This window comes from Nesoenas mayeri, assembly GCF_963082525.1.
Source record: "Nesoenas mayeri genome assembly, chromosome: 37".
Lineage (NCBI taxonomy): Eukaryota > Metazoa > Chordata > Aves > Columbiformes > Columbidae > Nesoenas > Nesoenas mayeri.
In genome coordinates, this window is record NC_137578.1 from 1 (window position 1) to 13,710 (window position 13,710).

At 63.3% G+C, this 13,710-nt stretch overlaps 1 protein-coding gene across 1 annotated transcript; it reads right to left on the reverse strand.

Moving 5' to 3' along the window:
- Positions 1–335: 335 nt before the first annotated feature.
- LOC308051348 (vasodilator-stimulated phosphoprotein-like) lies at positions 336–13,310 on the reverse strand (the record flags this gene model as incomplete). Its single annotated transcript, XM_080361725.1, is given in 11 exon segments — positions 336–408; positions 515–567; positions 569–619; positions 740–918; positions 1,017–1,057; positions 2,884–2,935; positions 3,025–3,121; positions 3,123–3,194; positions 5,788–5,980; positions 12,756–12,880; positions 13,011–13,310. Coding segments are annotated over 11 exon segments (1,236 nt in total), but the record flags the coding sequence as incomplete, so codon positions are not given.
- Positions 13,311–13,710: the final 400 nt, after the last annotated feature.

Here is a 13,710-nt window from a genome sequence, read left to right on the forward strand (position 1 = left end):
GATCCCCAAGTATATCCTGAGAGGGGCAGGAGAACCTCTCTGACCTACTGACCACCCCCTTCTAATCCCCCCAGGTCCCATTGGTTTCCTGGCCACAAGGTCTCCATCCAAGTGCTGACCGGGGCCGACCCTGCTTAGCTTCCCAGACCAGGGTGTTATGAGTGTATATACATGGTCTCCCATCCAAGTACTGACCGGGCCGGACCCTGCTTAGCTTCCCACATCAGCCATTCTCAGGGTGCTATGGGTGTATATACATGGTCTCCCATCCAAGTGCTGACCGGGGTGGACCCTGCTTAGCTTCCCAACTCGGTGGGATCGTTGTCATAACTCACCCGCGGGCTGCCCTGGGTCCTAGTGCCCGTCTCCACGTCCGCTGCTTTATCCCCTTGCATGGTCGCTTTCCTCCTTTTGTGGGGGGGGAGGCGGCGTGGGGGGTCACATGGTGCGATGTCCCCCCCCCCCTCCCCACCCCCAAATTGTGTCCCCCCCCCCCATAATGTCCCCCCCTCACCTTCGGGCCAACATGGCGTTCATCTCCTCCATCAACCCCCCGCCGCCCCCCCCCACGGGCACCTTCACCTTTGGGGGGTGCGGGGGGGGCACCCGCTGCTTCATCCTGCTGGGAATAAATGGGGTGACCCCCCCCATATTATTACACCCCCCCCCGCAAATTATTACACCCCACCCCCCAAATTATATACCATGAAATTGGTGCCCCCCCCCCAAAAATCCTCACCTTGCCTGTTTTCCTGAGTTTGGCCCCCGCGATGGCGGCGGCAAAGCCGGAGCCCCCCCCCGGTAATGGGGGGGCCGGTGGGACCCCTGTTAAAGGGGGGGGGCCCGGAGGTGGGGGGGCCCCTGTAGGTGGGGGGGGGCCAGGGGGTGGGGGGGGGGCTCCAATGGCTGCTTGGGTGCCTGTAGGGGGAGGGGGGGGTGGGGAGGGGTTTTAAGGGGGGCGGTCAGGATTGGGCCCCCCCCCCCCTTACCCCCACCCCCCTCCACCCAACACCCACCTGTAGCCGCCACCTGGTGCTCGGGCTCCTCCGGTGGGTGCCTGGGGGGGGGGGGTCAGCACCCATGGACCCCCCCCCCAACACCCACAGCCCCCCCATTATATTGGGGACCCTCCCCAGCACCCATATCCCCCCCCATTATATTAGGGACCCCCCCCAGCACCCATATCCCCTCCCTTATATTGGGGACCCCCCAGCCAGCCCCCCCATTGAATTGGGATCCCCCCCAGCACCCATATCCCCCCCCCATTATATTGGGGACCCCCAGCACCCACAGCCCCCCATTGAATTGGGGACCCCCCCCAGCACCCATATCCCCCCCATTATATTGGGACCCCCTCCAGCACCCACAGCCCCCCCATTATATTGTGCCCCTCCCCCAGCACCCATATCCCCCCCATCATATTGGGGACCCCCCAGCCAGCACCCCCATTGAATTGGGGACCCCCCCAGCATCCACATCCCCCCCATTTAACTAGGGACCCCACAACCCCCCATTGAATTGGGGACCCCCCCAGCACCCATATCCCCCCCATCATATTGGGGACCCCCCAGCACCCACAGTCCCCCATTATATTGGGACCCCCACCCAGCACCCACAGCCCCCCCATTTAATTAGGGACCCCACAGCCCCCCCATTATATTGGGGACCCACAACCCCCCATTGAATTGGGGACCCCCCCAGCACCCATATCCCCCCCATTATATCAGGGACCCCCCCAGCACCCACATCCTCCCCATTATATTGGGGACCCCCCCAGCACCCATATCCCCCCATTCAATTAGGGACCCCACAGCCCCCCCATTATATTGGGGACCCACAACCCCCCATTGAATTGGGGACCCCCCCAGCACCCATATCCCCCCCATTCAATTAGGGACCCCACAGCCCCCCCATTATATTGGGGACCCACAACCCCCCATTGAATTGGGGACCCCCCCAGCACCCATATCCCCCCCATTATATCGGGGACCCCCCCAGCACCCACATCCCTCCCATTATATTGGGGACCCCCCCAGCACCCATATCCCCCCCATTCAATTAGGGACCCCACAGCCCCCCCATTATATTGGGGACCCACAACCCCCCATTGAATTGGGGACCCCCCCAGCACCCATATCCCCCCCATTATATCGGGGACCCCCCAGCACCCACATCCCTCCCATTATATTGGGGACCCCCCCAGCACCCATATCCCCCCCATTCAATTAGGGACCCCACAGCCCCCCCATTATATTGGAGACCCACAACCCCCCATTGAATTGGGGACCCCCCCAGCACCCATATCCCCCCCATTATATCGGGGACCCCCCCAGCACCCACATCCCCCCCATTATATTGGGGACCCCCCCAGCACCCATATCCCCCCCATTCAATTAGGGACCCCACAGCCCCCCCATTATATTGGGGACCCACAACCCCCCATTGAATTGGGGACCCCCCAGCACCCATATCCCCCCCCATTATATTGGGGACCCCCCAGCACCCACATCCCCCCCATTATATTGGGGACCCCCCCAGCACCCATATCCCCCCCATTCAATTAGGGACCCCACAGCCCCCCCATTATATTGGGGACCCACAACTCCCCATTGAATTGGGGACCCACCCAGCACCCACATCCCCCCCATTATATTGGGGACCCCCCAGCACCCATATCCCCCCCATCATATTGGGGACCCCCCCCAGCACCCACATCTCCCCCATTATATTGTGCCCCTCCCCCAGCACCCATATCCCCCCCATCATATTGGGGACCCCCCAGCCAGCACCCCCATTGAACTGGGGACCCCCCCAGCACCCACATCCTCCCCATTATATTGGGGACCCCCCCCCAGCCCCCCAACTTTCAGGTGCCCCCCCCACCTTTCCAGCAGCTCCGGCTCCTCCACCCCTGAACCATCACCCATTGGGCTCCCTAAACAACACCACGGGGGGGGGGGTGTCACATTAGGGGGGGGGTCAGAGCACCCATGGGTGCCCCCCCCCCCCCCAAAACCAACTCACCCTGTTCCAGCACCCTGAGCACCTGCAGGACGGCGGCGCCGAATTGGGCGGCTTCTTGGGGGTCCCCAAAATTGAGCCCCCAAACTCGGCGCCCCCCCCCGCCATTGGTGGAACTGGGGGGTCACTTGCTGGTAGCGCAGCCCACGCACCAGGGGGCAGTTCAGCACCACCTATTGGGTGGGGGGCACCCATGGGGTGTCACTGGGTGGTGGGGGGGGGGGGTCTGCACCCATAGAGCACCCCCACACCCCCCCCAACCCCCCCCAAATAAAGGGTGGCCCATAGAACCCCCCCCAAAATGAATGGGGGGGGTCCACAGGGTCTATGGTAGTTGTGGGTGCTCTGGAAAGGCGCAGCACCCATGGGTGGCCCCCCCCCCCCAATAGATATGGGGGAGGCATAGAGCTTATTGGGTGAAATATAGCGCACCCAGCACCCATGGGTGCCCCATAGACCCCCCAGCACCCATGGGTGCTCCATAGCCCACTCCAGCACCCATGGGTGCCCCATAGCCCCCAGCGCCCATAGATGCCCCATAGCCCCCAGCACCCATGGGTGCTCCAAACCCCTAGCACCCATAGATGCCTCATAGCCCCCCGCACCCATGGGTGCCCCATAGACCCCCCAGCACCCATGGGTGCTCCAAACCCCCAGCACCCATGGATGCCCCATCACCCCCAGCACCCATAGGTGCCCCATCACCCCCCAGCACCCATAGATGCCCCATAGCCCCCAGCACCCATGGGTGCCCCATAACCCCCCAGCACCCATAGGAGCCCCATCACCCCCAGCACCCATGGGTGCCCCATAGCCCCCAGCGCCCATAGATGCCCCATAGCCCCCAGCACCCATGGGTGCCCCATAGCCCCCAGCACCCATAGATGCCCCGTAGCCCCCAGCACCCATGGGTGCTCCAAACCCCCAGCACCCATAGATGCCCATAGACCCCCCAGCACCCATAGGTGCCCCATAGCCCCCAGCACCCATGGGTGCTCCAAACCCCCAGTGCCCATAGGTGCCCCATAGCCCTCAGCACCCATAGGTGCCCCATCACCCCCAACACCCATAGGTGCTCCCAAGCCCCCCCCAGCACCCATAGGTGCCCCATCACCCCCAGCACCCATAGGTGCTCCCAACCCCCCCCAGCACCCATGGGTGCCCCATCACCCCCAGCACCCATGAGTGCCCCATCAACCCCCAGCACCCATAGATGCCCCATCGCCCCCAGCACCCATAGATGCCCCATCACCCCCCGCACCCATAGGCGCTCCCAAGCCCCCCCCAGCACCCATGGGTGCCCCATCACCCCCAGCACCCATGAGTGCCCCCCAGCCCCCATGGATGCCCCATCACCCCCAGCACCCATGAGTGCCCCATCACCCCCAGCACCCATAGGAGCCCCATCACCCCCAGCACTCATAGATGCCCCATCACCCCCAGCACCCATGAGTGCCCCATAGCCCCCAGCACCCATAGGTGCTCCAAACCCCACCCCAGCACCCATAGATGCCCCATCACCCCAGCACCCACTGGTGCTCCAAGCCCCCCGCACCCATAGGAGCCCCATCGCCCCCCGCACCCATAGATGCTCCCAAGCCCCTCCCAGCACCCATAGGTGGCCCATCACCCTCAGCACCCATGAGTGCCCATCACCCCCCAGCCCCCATAGATGCCCATAGCCCCTGCACCCATAGGTGCCCCATCGCCCCCCAGCACCCATAGGTGCCCCCATCGCCCCCAGCACTCATAGGTGCCCCAACCCCCCCCAGCACCCATAGGTGCTCCAAACCCCCAGCACCCATAGATGCCCCATAGCCCCCCACACTCATGGGTGCCCCACAGCCCCCCGCACCCATAGGTGCCCCATAGCCCCCAGCACCCATGGGTGCTCCAAACCCCCAGCACCCATAGATGCCCCATCGCCCCCCAGCACCCATAGGTGCCCGATCGCCCCCATTGGCCATAGATCCCCCATAGCCCCCAGCACCCATGGGTGCTCCAAACCCCCAGTGCCCATAGGTGCCCCATAGCCCCCAGCACCCATGGGTACCCCATCACCCCCCAGCACCCATAGGTGCCCCATCACCCCCAGCACCCATAGATGCCCCATCACCCCCAGCACCCATAGGTGCTCCAAACCCCACCCCAGCACCCATAGATGCCCCATCACCCCCAGCACCCATAGATGCCCCATCACCCCCCCGCACCCATAGGCGCTCCCAAGCCCCCCCCAGCACCCATGGGTGCCCCATCACCCCCGGCACCCATGAGTGCCCCCCAGCCCCCATGGATGCCCCATCACCTCCAGCACCCATGAGTGCCCCATCACCCCCAGCACCCATAGGAGCCCCATCACCCCCAGCACCCATAGATGCCCCATCACCCCCAGCACCTATGAGTGCCCCATAGCCCCCAGCACCCATAGGTGCTCCAAACCCCACCCCAGCACCCATAGATGCCCCATCACCCCCAGCACCCATTGGTGCTCCAAGCCCCCCGCACCCATAGGAGCCCCATCACCCCCCACACCCATAGGTGCTCCCAAGCCCCCCCCAGCACCCATAGGTGGCCCATCACCCCCAGCACCCATGAGTGCCCCCCAGCCCCCATGGATGCCCCATCACCCCCAGCACCCATAGGAGCCCCATCGCCCCCATTGGCCATAGATGCCCCATCACCCCCCAGCACCCATAGGTGCCCCACCCCCCCCAGCACCCATAGGTGCTCCCAACCCCCCCCCCCAGCACCCATGGGTGCCCCCACCTGCTGGTCGGGCTGGCTGCGGCGCCCCACGATGCGGGCGGCACCCCCTGGGTGCTGGTAGATGTGCAGGACGCAGGGGGGGGTGGGGGTGGGGGTGGGGGCGGGGGGCACCCCCCCCGCGGGCACCCACTGCCGCTGGGTGTCGTCGTACAGCAGCACGGCCGCACGGGCGCTCAGCACCACCCGCTCGGCGCTGGGGGCAACGGGCACCCGTGGGTGGGGGGGCGCCCATGGGTGGGGGGGCCACCCATCCCACAGTACCCATGGGTGGGGGGGAACCCATGGGTGCCCACCCATCCCGCAGCACCCATGGGTGGGCACCCATCCCGCAGAGGGGGGCGCACCCATCCCACAGTGGGGGGGGGCACCCATGGGTGGGGGGGGCACCCATGGGTGCCCACCCATCCCGCAGCACCCATGGGTGGGCACCCATCCCGCAGTGGGGGGGGGCACCCTTCCCACAGTGAGGGGGGGCACCCATGGGTGGGAACCCATCATGCAGTGGGGGGGGCACCCATGGGTGGGCACCCATCCCACAGCACCCATGGGTGGGCACCCATCCTGCAGTTGGGGGGGGGAGGGCACCCATCCCACAGTGAGGGGGGGCACGCATGGGTGGGCACCCATCCTGTGAGGGGGGGGGGGGGCGCCCATCCTGCAGTGGGGGGGGTTGGCACCCATGGGTGGGCACCCATCCCGCTGAGGGGGGGGCACCCATCCCACAGTGGGGGGGGCACCCATGGGTGGGGGGGGCACCCATGGGTGGGCACCCATCCCGCAGCACTCATGGGTGCGCACCCATCCCACAGCACCCATGGGTGGGCACCCAGCACCCATCCCACAGCGGGGGGGCACCCATGGGTGGGAACCCATCCTGCAGTGGGGGGGGGCACCCATCCTGCAGTGAGGAGGGCACCCATGGGTGGGCACCCATCCCACAGCACCCATGGGTGGGCACCCATCCTGCAGGGGGGGGCACCCATGGGTGGGCACCCATCCCACAGCACCCATGGGTGGGCATCCATCCTGCAGGGGGGGGCACCCATGGGTGGGCACCCATCCCACAGCACCCATGGGTGGGCACCCATCCTGCAGTGGGGGGGCACCCATGGGTGGGGGGAAACACCCACCCAGAATGAGGAATGACCCCCCCACTATGTGGGAATTGGGAGCACTGGGAGGACTGGGAGATGGTACTGGGTGTACTGGGAGTGATGGGACATTGTACTGGGAGCACTGGGGGTACTGGGAGATGGTACTGGGTGTACTGGGACCTCATACTGGGAGCACTGGGGGTACTGGGAGGTGGCACTGGGAGCACTGGGGGTACTGGGAGGTGGTACTGGGTGTACTGGGAGTGCTGGGACGTTGTGCTGGGAGCACTGGGGGTACTGGGAGGTGACACTCGGGGTACTGGGAGATGATACTGGGAGTACTGGGGGTACTGGGAGGTGGCACTGGGAGCACTGGGAATACTGGGAGATGGTACTGGGTGTACTGGGACCTCATACTGGGGGCACTGGGGGAACAGGGACCCAGTACTGGGAGCACTGGGGGTACTGGGAGATGGTACTGGGTATACTGGGAATACTGGGAGCTGGTACTGGGAGCACTGGAAATACTGGGAGATGGTACTGGGTGTACTGGGAGTACTGGGACCTCATACTGGGAACACTGGGGGTACAGGGACCCACTACTGGGAGCAATGGGGGTACTGGGGGATGGTACTGGGAGCACTGGGGGTACTGGGGGATGGTACTGGGAGCACTGGGAATACTGGGAGATGGTACTGGGTGTACTGGGAGCCGGTACTGGGGGCACTGGGAATACTGGGAGATGGTACTGGGAGCACTGGGACCTCATACTGGGGGCACTGGGGGTACTGGGACCCAGTACTGGGAGCACTGGGGGTACTGGGGGATGGTACTGGGTGTACTGGGAGTACTGGGAGCTGGTACTGGGAGCACTGGGAATACTGGGAGATGGTACTGGGAGCACTGGGACCTCATACTGGGGGCACTGGGGGTACAGGGACCCACTACTGGGAGCACTGAGGGTACTGGGAGATGGTACTGGGTATACTGGGAATACTGGGAGCTGGTACTGGGAGCACTGGAAATACTGGGAGATGGTACTGGGTGTACTGGGAGTACTGGGACCTCATACTGGGAACACTGAGGGTACAGGGACCCACTACTGGGAGCAATGGGGGTACTGGGGGATGGTACTGGGAGCACTGGGGGTACTGGGAGATGGTACTGGGTATACTGGGAATACTGGGAGATGGTACTGGGAGCACTGGGAGCTGGTACTGGGAGCACTGGGAATACTGGGAGATGGTACTGGGAGCACTGGGACCTCATACTGGGGGCACTGGGGGTACAGGGACCCACTACTGGGAGCACTGGGGGTACTGGGAGATGGTACTGGGTATACTGGGAATACTGGGAGCTGGTACTGGGAGCACTGGAAATACTGGGAGATGGTACTGGGTGTACTGGGAGTACTGGGACCTCATACTGGGAACACTGGGGGTACAGGGACCCACTACTGGGAGCAATGGGGGTACTGGGAACTGGTACTGGGAGCACTGGGAGCACTGGGGACACGATACTGGGAGCACTGGGAATACTGAGACCCTGTACTGGGAGCACTGGGAATAAGAGGAAATGGTACTGGGAGCACTGGGACCTTGTACTGGGGACACTGGGAGCACCAGGAGCTCGTACTGGGAACACTGGGAGCACTGGGAATACTGGGAAGTGGTACTGGGAGCACTGGGACCTTGTACTGGGGGCACTGGGAATACTGGGACCTTGTACTGGGAGCACTGGGAATACCGGGAACTGGTACTGGGAGCACTGGGAGAACTGGGAAGTACTAGGAACTGGTACTGGGGGAACTGGGGAGCACTGGGAGCTTAAACTGGGAGAACTGGGGAGCACTGGGAGCTGGTACTGGGGGAACTGGGAGTACTGGGACCCCAAATTGGGGCGCCCCAATCTCTGAGGGGCACCCATGGGTGCTGCCCCCCCTCCCCCCCCCCGAGCACCCAACCCCCACGCGCACCCCACACGGCCCCCCCTTTTCCTTCCTCTTCTCCCCAACAGGGACCCAGGCGTCCGGGCTCCGCCCTTCCCCCCCACACACTTCCCAGTTGCCCCAGTATCAGCTCCCAGTGCTCCCAGTTCCCCCAGTACCAGCTCCCAGTGCTCCCAGTACTTCCCAGTTCCCCCAGTACCAGCTCCCAGTGCTCCCAGTGCTCCCAGTTCCCCCTGTACCAGTTTCCAGTGCTTCCCAGTTTCCCCAGTACCAGTTCCCAGTGCTTCCCAGTTCCCCCTGTACCAACTCCCAGTGCTCCCAGTGCTTCCCAGTTCCCCCAGTACCAGTTCCCAGCGCTCCCAGTGCTCCCAGTTTCCCCAGTACCAATTCCCAGTGCTCCCAGTGCTTCCCAGTTCCCCCAGTACCAGCTCCCAGTGCCCCCAGTGCTCCCAGTTTCCCCAGTACCAGTTCCCAGTTCTTCCCAGTTTCCCCAGTACCAGCTCCCAGTGCTCCCCAGTTCCCCCTGTACCAGTTCCCAGTGCTCCCAGTTCCCCCAGTACCAATTTCCAGTGCTCCCAGTGCTTCCCAGTTCCCCCTGTACCAGTTCCCAGTGCTTCCCAGTTTCCCCAGTACCAGCTCCCAGTGCTTCCCAGTTCCCCCTGTACCAGCTCCCAGTGCTCCCAGTGCTTCCCAGTTCCCCCTGTACCAGCTCCCAGTGCTCCCAGTTTCCCCAGTACCAGCTCCCAGTGCTTCCCAGTGCTTCCCAGTTCCCCCTGTACCAGTTCCCAGTGCTCCCAGTGCTCCCAGTTCTCCCAGTACCAGTTCTCAGTGCTCCCAGTTCCCCCAGTACCAATTCCCAGTGCTCCCAGTGCTTCCCAGGTCCCCCAGTACCAGCTCCCAGTGCTCCCAGTTCCCCCAGTACCAGCTCCCAGTGTTCCCAGTGCTCCCAGTGCTCCCCAGTACCAGCTCCCAATGCTTCCCAGTTCCCAGTGCTCCCAGTGCTCCCAGCACCAATTCCCAGTGCTCCCAGTGCTTCCCAGTTCCCAGTGCTCCCAGTTCCCCCTGTACCAGCTCCCAGTGCTCCCAGTGCTTCCCAGTTCCCCCACTGCTCCCAGTTCCCCCTGTACCAGTTCCCAGTGCTTCCCAGTTTCCCCAGTACCAGCTCCCAGTGCCCCCAGTGCTCCCAGTTTCCCCAGTACCAGTTCCCAGTTCTTCCCAGTTTCCCCAGTACCAGCTCCCAATGCTCCCCAGTTCCCCCTGTACCAGTTCCCAGTGCTCCCAGTTCCCCCAGTACCAATTTCCAGTGCTCCCAGTGCTTCCCAGTTCCCCCTGTACCAGTTCCCAGTGCTTCCCAGTTTCCCCAGTACCAGCTCCCAGTGCTTCCCAGTTCCCCCTGTACCAGCTCCCAGTGCTCCCAGTGCTTCCCAGTTCCCCCTGTACCAGCTCCCAGTGCTCCCAGTTTCCCCAGTACCAGCTCCCAGTGCTTCCCAGTGCCTCCCAGTTCTCCTAGTACCAGTTCTCAGTGCTCCCAGTTCCCCCAGTACCAATTCCCAGTGCTCCCAGTGCTCCCCAGTACCAGCTCCCAATGCTTCCCAGTTCCCAGTGCTCCCAGTGCTCCCAGCACCAATTCCCAGTGCTCCCAGTGCTTCCCAGTTCCCAGTGCTCCCAGTTCCCCCTGTACCAGCTCCCAGTGCTCCCAGTGCTTCCCAGTTCCCCCAGTGCTCCCAGTTCCCCCTGTACCAGTTCCCAGTGCTTCCCAGTTTCCCCAGTACCAGCTCCCAGTGCTTCCCAGTGCTTCCCAGTTCCCCCTGTACCAGTTCCCAGTGCTCCCAGTTCTCCCAGTACCAGCTCCCAGTGCTCCCAGTTCTCCCAGTATCAGTTCTCAGTGCTCCCAGTTCCCCCAGTACCAGCTCCCAGTGCTCCCAGTACTTCCCAGTTCCCCCAGTACCAGCTCCCAGTGCTTCCCAGTTCTCCCAGTTTAAGCTCCCAGTGCTTCCCAGTTTCCCCAGTGCCAGCTCCCAGTACTCCCAGTGCTTCCCAGTTCTCCCAGTACCACTTCCCAGTGCTTCCCAGTTCCCCCTGTACCAGTTCCCAGTGCTCCCAGTACTTCCCAGTTCCCCCAGTACCAGCTCCCAGTGCTCCCAGTGCTCCCCAGTTCCCCCAGTACCAGCTCCCAGTGCTCCCAGTTTCCCCTGTACCAGCTCCCAGTGCTTCCCAGTGCTTCCCAGTTCCCCCTGTACCAGTTCCCAGTGCTCCCAGTGCTCCCAGTTCTCCCAGTACCAGTTCTCAATGATCCCAGTTCCCCCAGTACCAATTCCCAGTGCTCCCAGTGCTTCCCAGTTCCCCCAGTACCAGCTCCCAGTGCTTCCCAGTTCCCCCAGTACCAGCTCCCAGTGTTCCCAGTGCTCCCAGTGCTCCCCAGTACCAGCTCCCAATGCTTCCCAGTTCCCAGTGCTCCCAGTGCTCCCAGCACCAATTCCCAGTGCTCCCAGTGCTTCCCAGTTCCCAGTGCTCCCAGTTCCCCCTGTACCAGCTCCCAGTGCTCCCAGTGCTTCCCAGTTCCCCCAGTGCTCCCAGTTCCCCCTGTACCAGTTCCCAGTGCTTCCCAGTTTCCCCAGTACCAGCTCCCAGTGCTCCCAGTGCTTCCCAGTTCCCCCAGTACCAATTCCCAGTGCTCCCAGTGCTCCCAGTTCCCCCTATACCAGCTCCTAGTGCTCCCAGTGCTTCCCAGTTCCCCCAGTACCAGCTCCCAGTGCTCCCAGTAGCAGTTCCTGGTACTTCCTGGTATTCCCAGTTCCCCCAGTGCCAGTTCCTGGTGCTTCCCAGTTCTCCCAGTGACCCCAGTGCTTCCTGGTGCAAATTCCCAGTACCAGTTCCCGCTACTCCCAGTGCTCCCAGTACCAGTTCCCGGCATTCCCAGTGCTCCCAGTACCGGGTCCCAGTGCTCCCAGTACCCCCTGGTACCACTTCCCACTACTCCCAGTGCTCCCAGTACCAGTTCCCAGTATTCCCAGTGCTCCCAGTACCAGTTCCCAGTGCTGCCCAGTGTTCCCAGTACGAGCTCCTGGTGCTCCCAGTTCCATTTCCCAGTATTCCCAGTGCTCCCAGTTCCGGTTCCTGGTACTCCCAGTGCTCCCAGTTCCAGTTCCTGGTATTCCCAGTGCTCCCAGTTCCAGTTCCCAGTGCTGCCCAGTGTTCCCAGTACGAGCTCCTGGTGCTCCCAGTGACCCCAGGACAAGCTCCCAGTGCTCCCAGTACCAACTCCCAGTATTCCCAGTGCTCCCAGTTCTAGTTCCTGGTATTCCCAGTGCTCCCAGTTCCAGTTCCCGGTATTCCCAGTGCTCCCAGTTCTGGTTCCCAGTGCTGCCCAGTGTTCCCAGTACGAGCTCCTGGTGCTCCCAGTACCAACTCCCAGTATTCCCAGTGCTCCCAGTTCCAGTTCCTGGTATTCCCAGTGCTCCCAGTTCCAGTTCCCAGTGCTGCCCAGTGTTCCCAGTACGAGCTCCTGGTGCTCCCAGTGACCCCAGGACAAGCTCCCAGTGCTCCCAGTACCAACTCCCAGTATTCCCAGTGCTCCCAGTTCTAGTTCCCGGTATTCCCAGTGCTCCCAGTACCAACTCCCAGTATTCCCAGTGCTCCCAGTACCAGTTCCCAGTGCTGCCCAGTGTTCCCAGTACGAGCTCCCAGTGCTCCCAGTACCAACTCCCAGTATTCCCAGTGCTCCTAGTTCCAGTTCCTGGTATTCCCAGTGCTCCCAGTACCAATTCTCAGTATTCCCAGTGCTCCGAGTTCCAGTTCCTGGTATTCCCAGTGCTCCCAGTTCCATTTCCCAGTACTCCCAGTGCTCCCAGTTCCAGTTCCTGGTATTCCCAGTGCTCCCAGTTCCAGTTCCCGCTACTCCCAGTGCTCCCAGTGCCCCCACTCACCTCATACTGGTGCCGCTGGTGCCGCGCTGTGTCCGGACCCTTCCGGTGGTCCCGGCGCTGACCACGCCCCTGGCCACGCCCCCAACCGCGCCCGGCCACGCCCCTCCGCCAGGCCACGCCCACTCCTGGTGGGGCAGAGTTGCTCCCCGCGTTCTTAAAAGGGTAACGGCGGCGGAGTGACAGGGGGGGTCCTCTCCTTCTTAAAAGGGCAACGGGTGGTGCAGGTTCCCGGTGCCGGTTCGCAGTGCCCGGTACCGGTTCGTAGTGCCCGGTGCCGGTTCTCAGTGTCCGGTACCCACTCCCAGTGCCAGTCCTTGGTGTCGGTGCCAGTTCACAGTGCTCGGTACCGGTTCCCAGTGCCGGTTCCCAGTGCCCGGTACCCGTTCCCAGTGTCCGGTACCCATTACCGGTGCCACTTTCCAGTGCCCGGTACCTATTACCGGTGCCGCTTCCCAGTGCCCGGTACCCATTACCGGTACCGGTTCCCAGTTCCCAGTACCCGTTCCCAGTGCCGGTTCTCAGTGCCCGGTACCGGTTCCCAGTGCCGGTACCCATTACCGGTACCGGTTCCCAGTGCCCGGTACCCATTACCGGTGCCGGTTCCCAGTGCCCGGTACCTATTACCGGTACCGGTTCCCAGTGCCCGGTACCCATTACCGGTGCCGCTTCCCAGTGCCCGGTACCGGTTCCCAGTGCCCGGTACCCATTACCGGTACCGGTTCCCAGTGCCCGGTGCCGGTTCCCAGTGCCAGGTACCGGTTCCCAGTGCTGGTTCCCAGTGCCCGGTAGCCATTACCGGTACCGGTTCCCAATGCCCGGTACCCGTTCCCAGTACCCGATACCGGTTCCCAGTGCCGGTTCCCAGTGTCCGGTACCCATTACCGGTGCCGCTTCCCAGTGCCCGGTGCCGGTTCCCAGTGCCCGGTACCCATTACCGGTACCGGTTCCCAGTGCC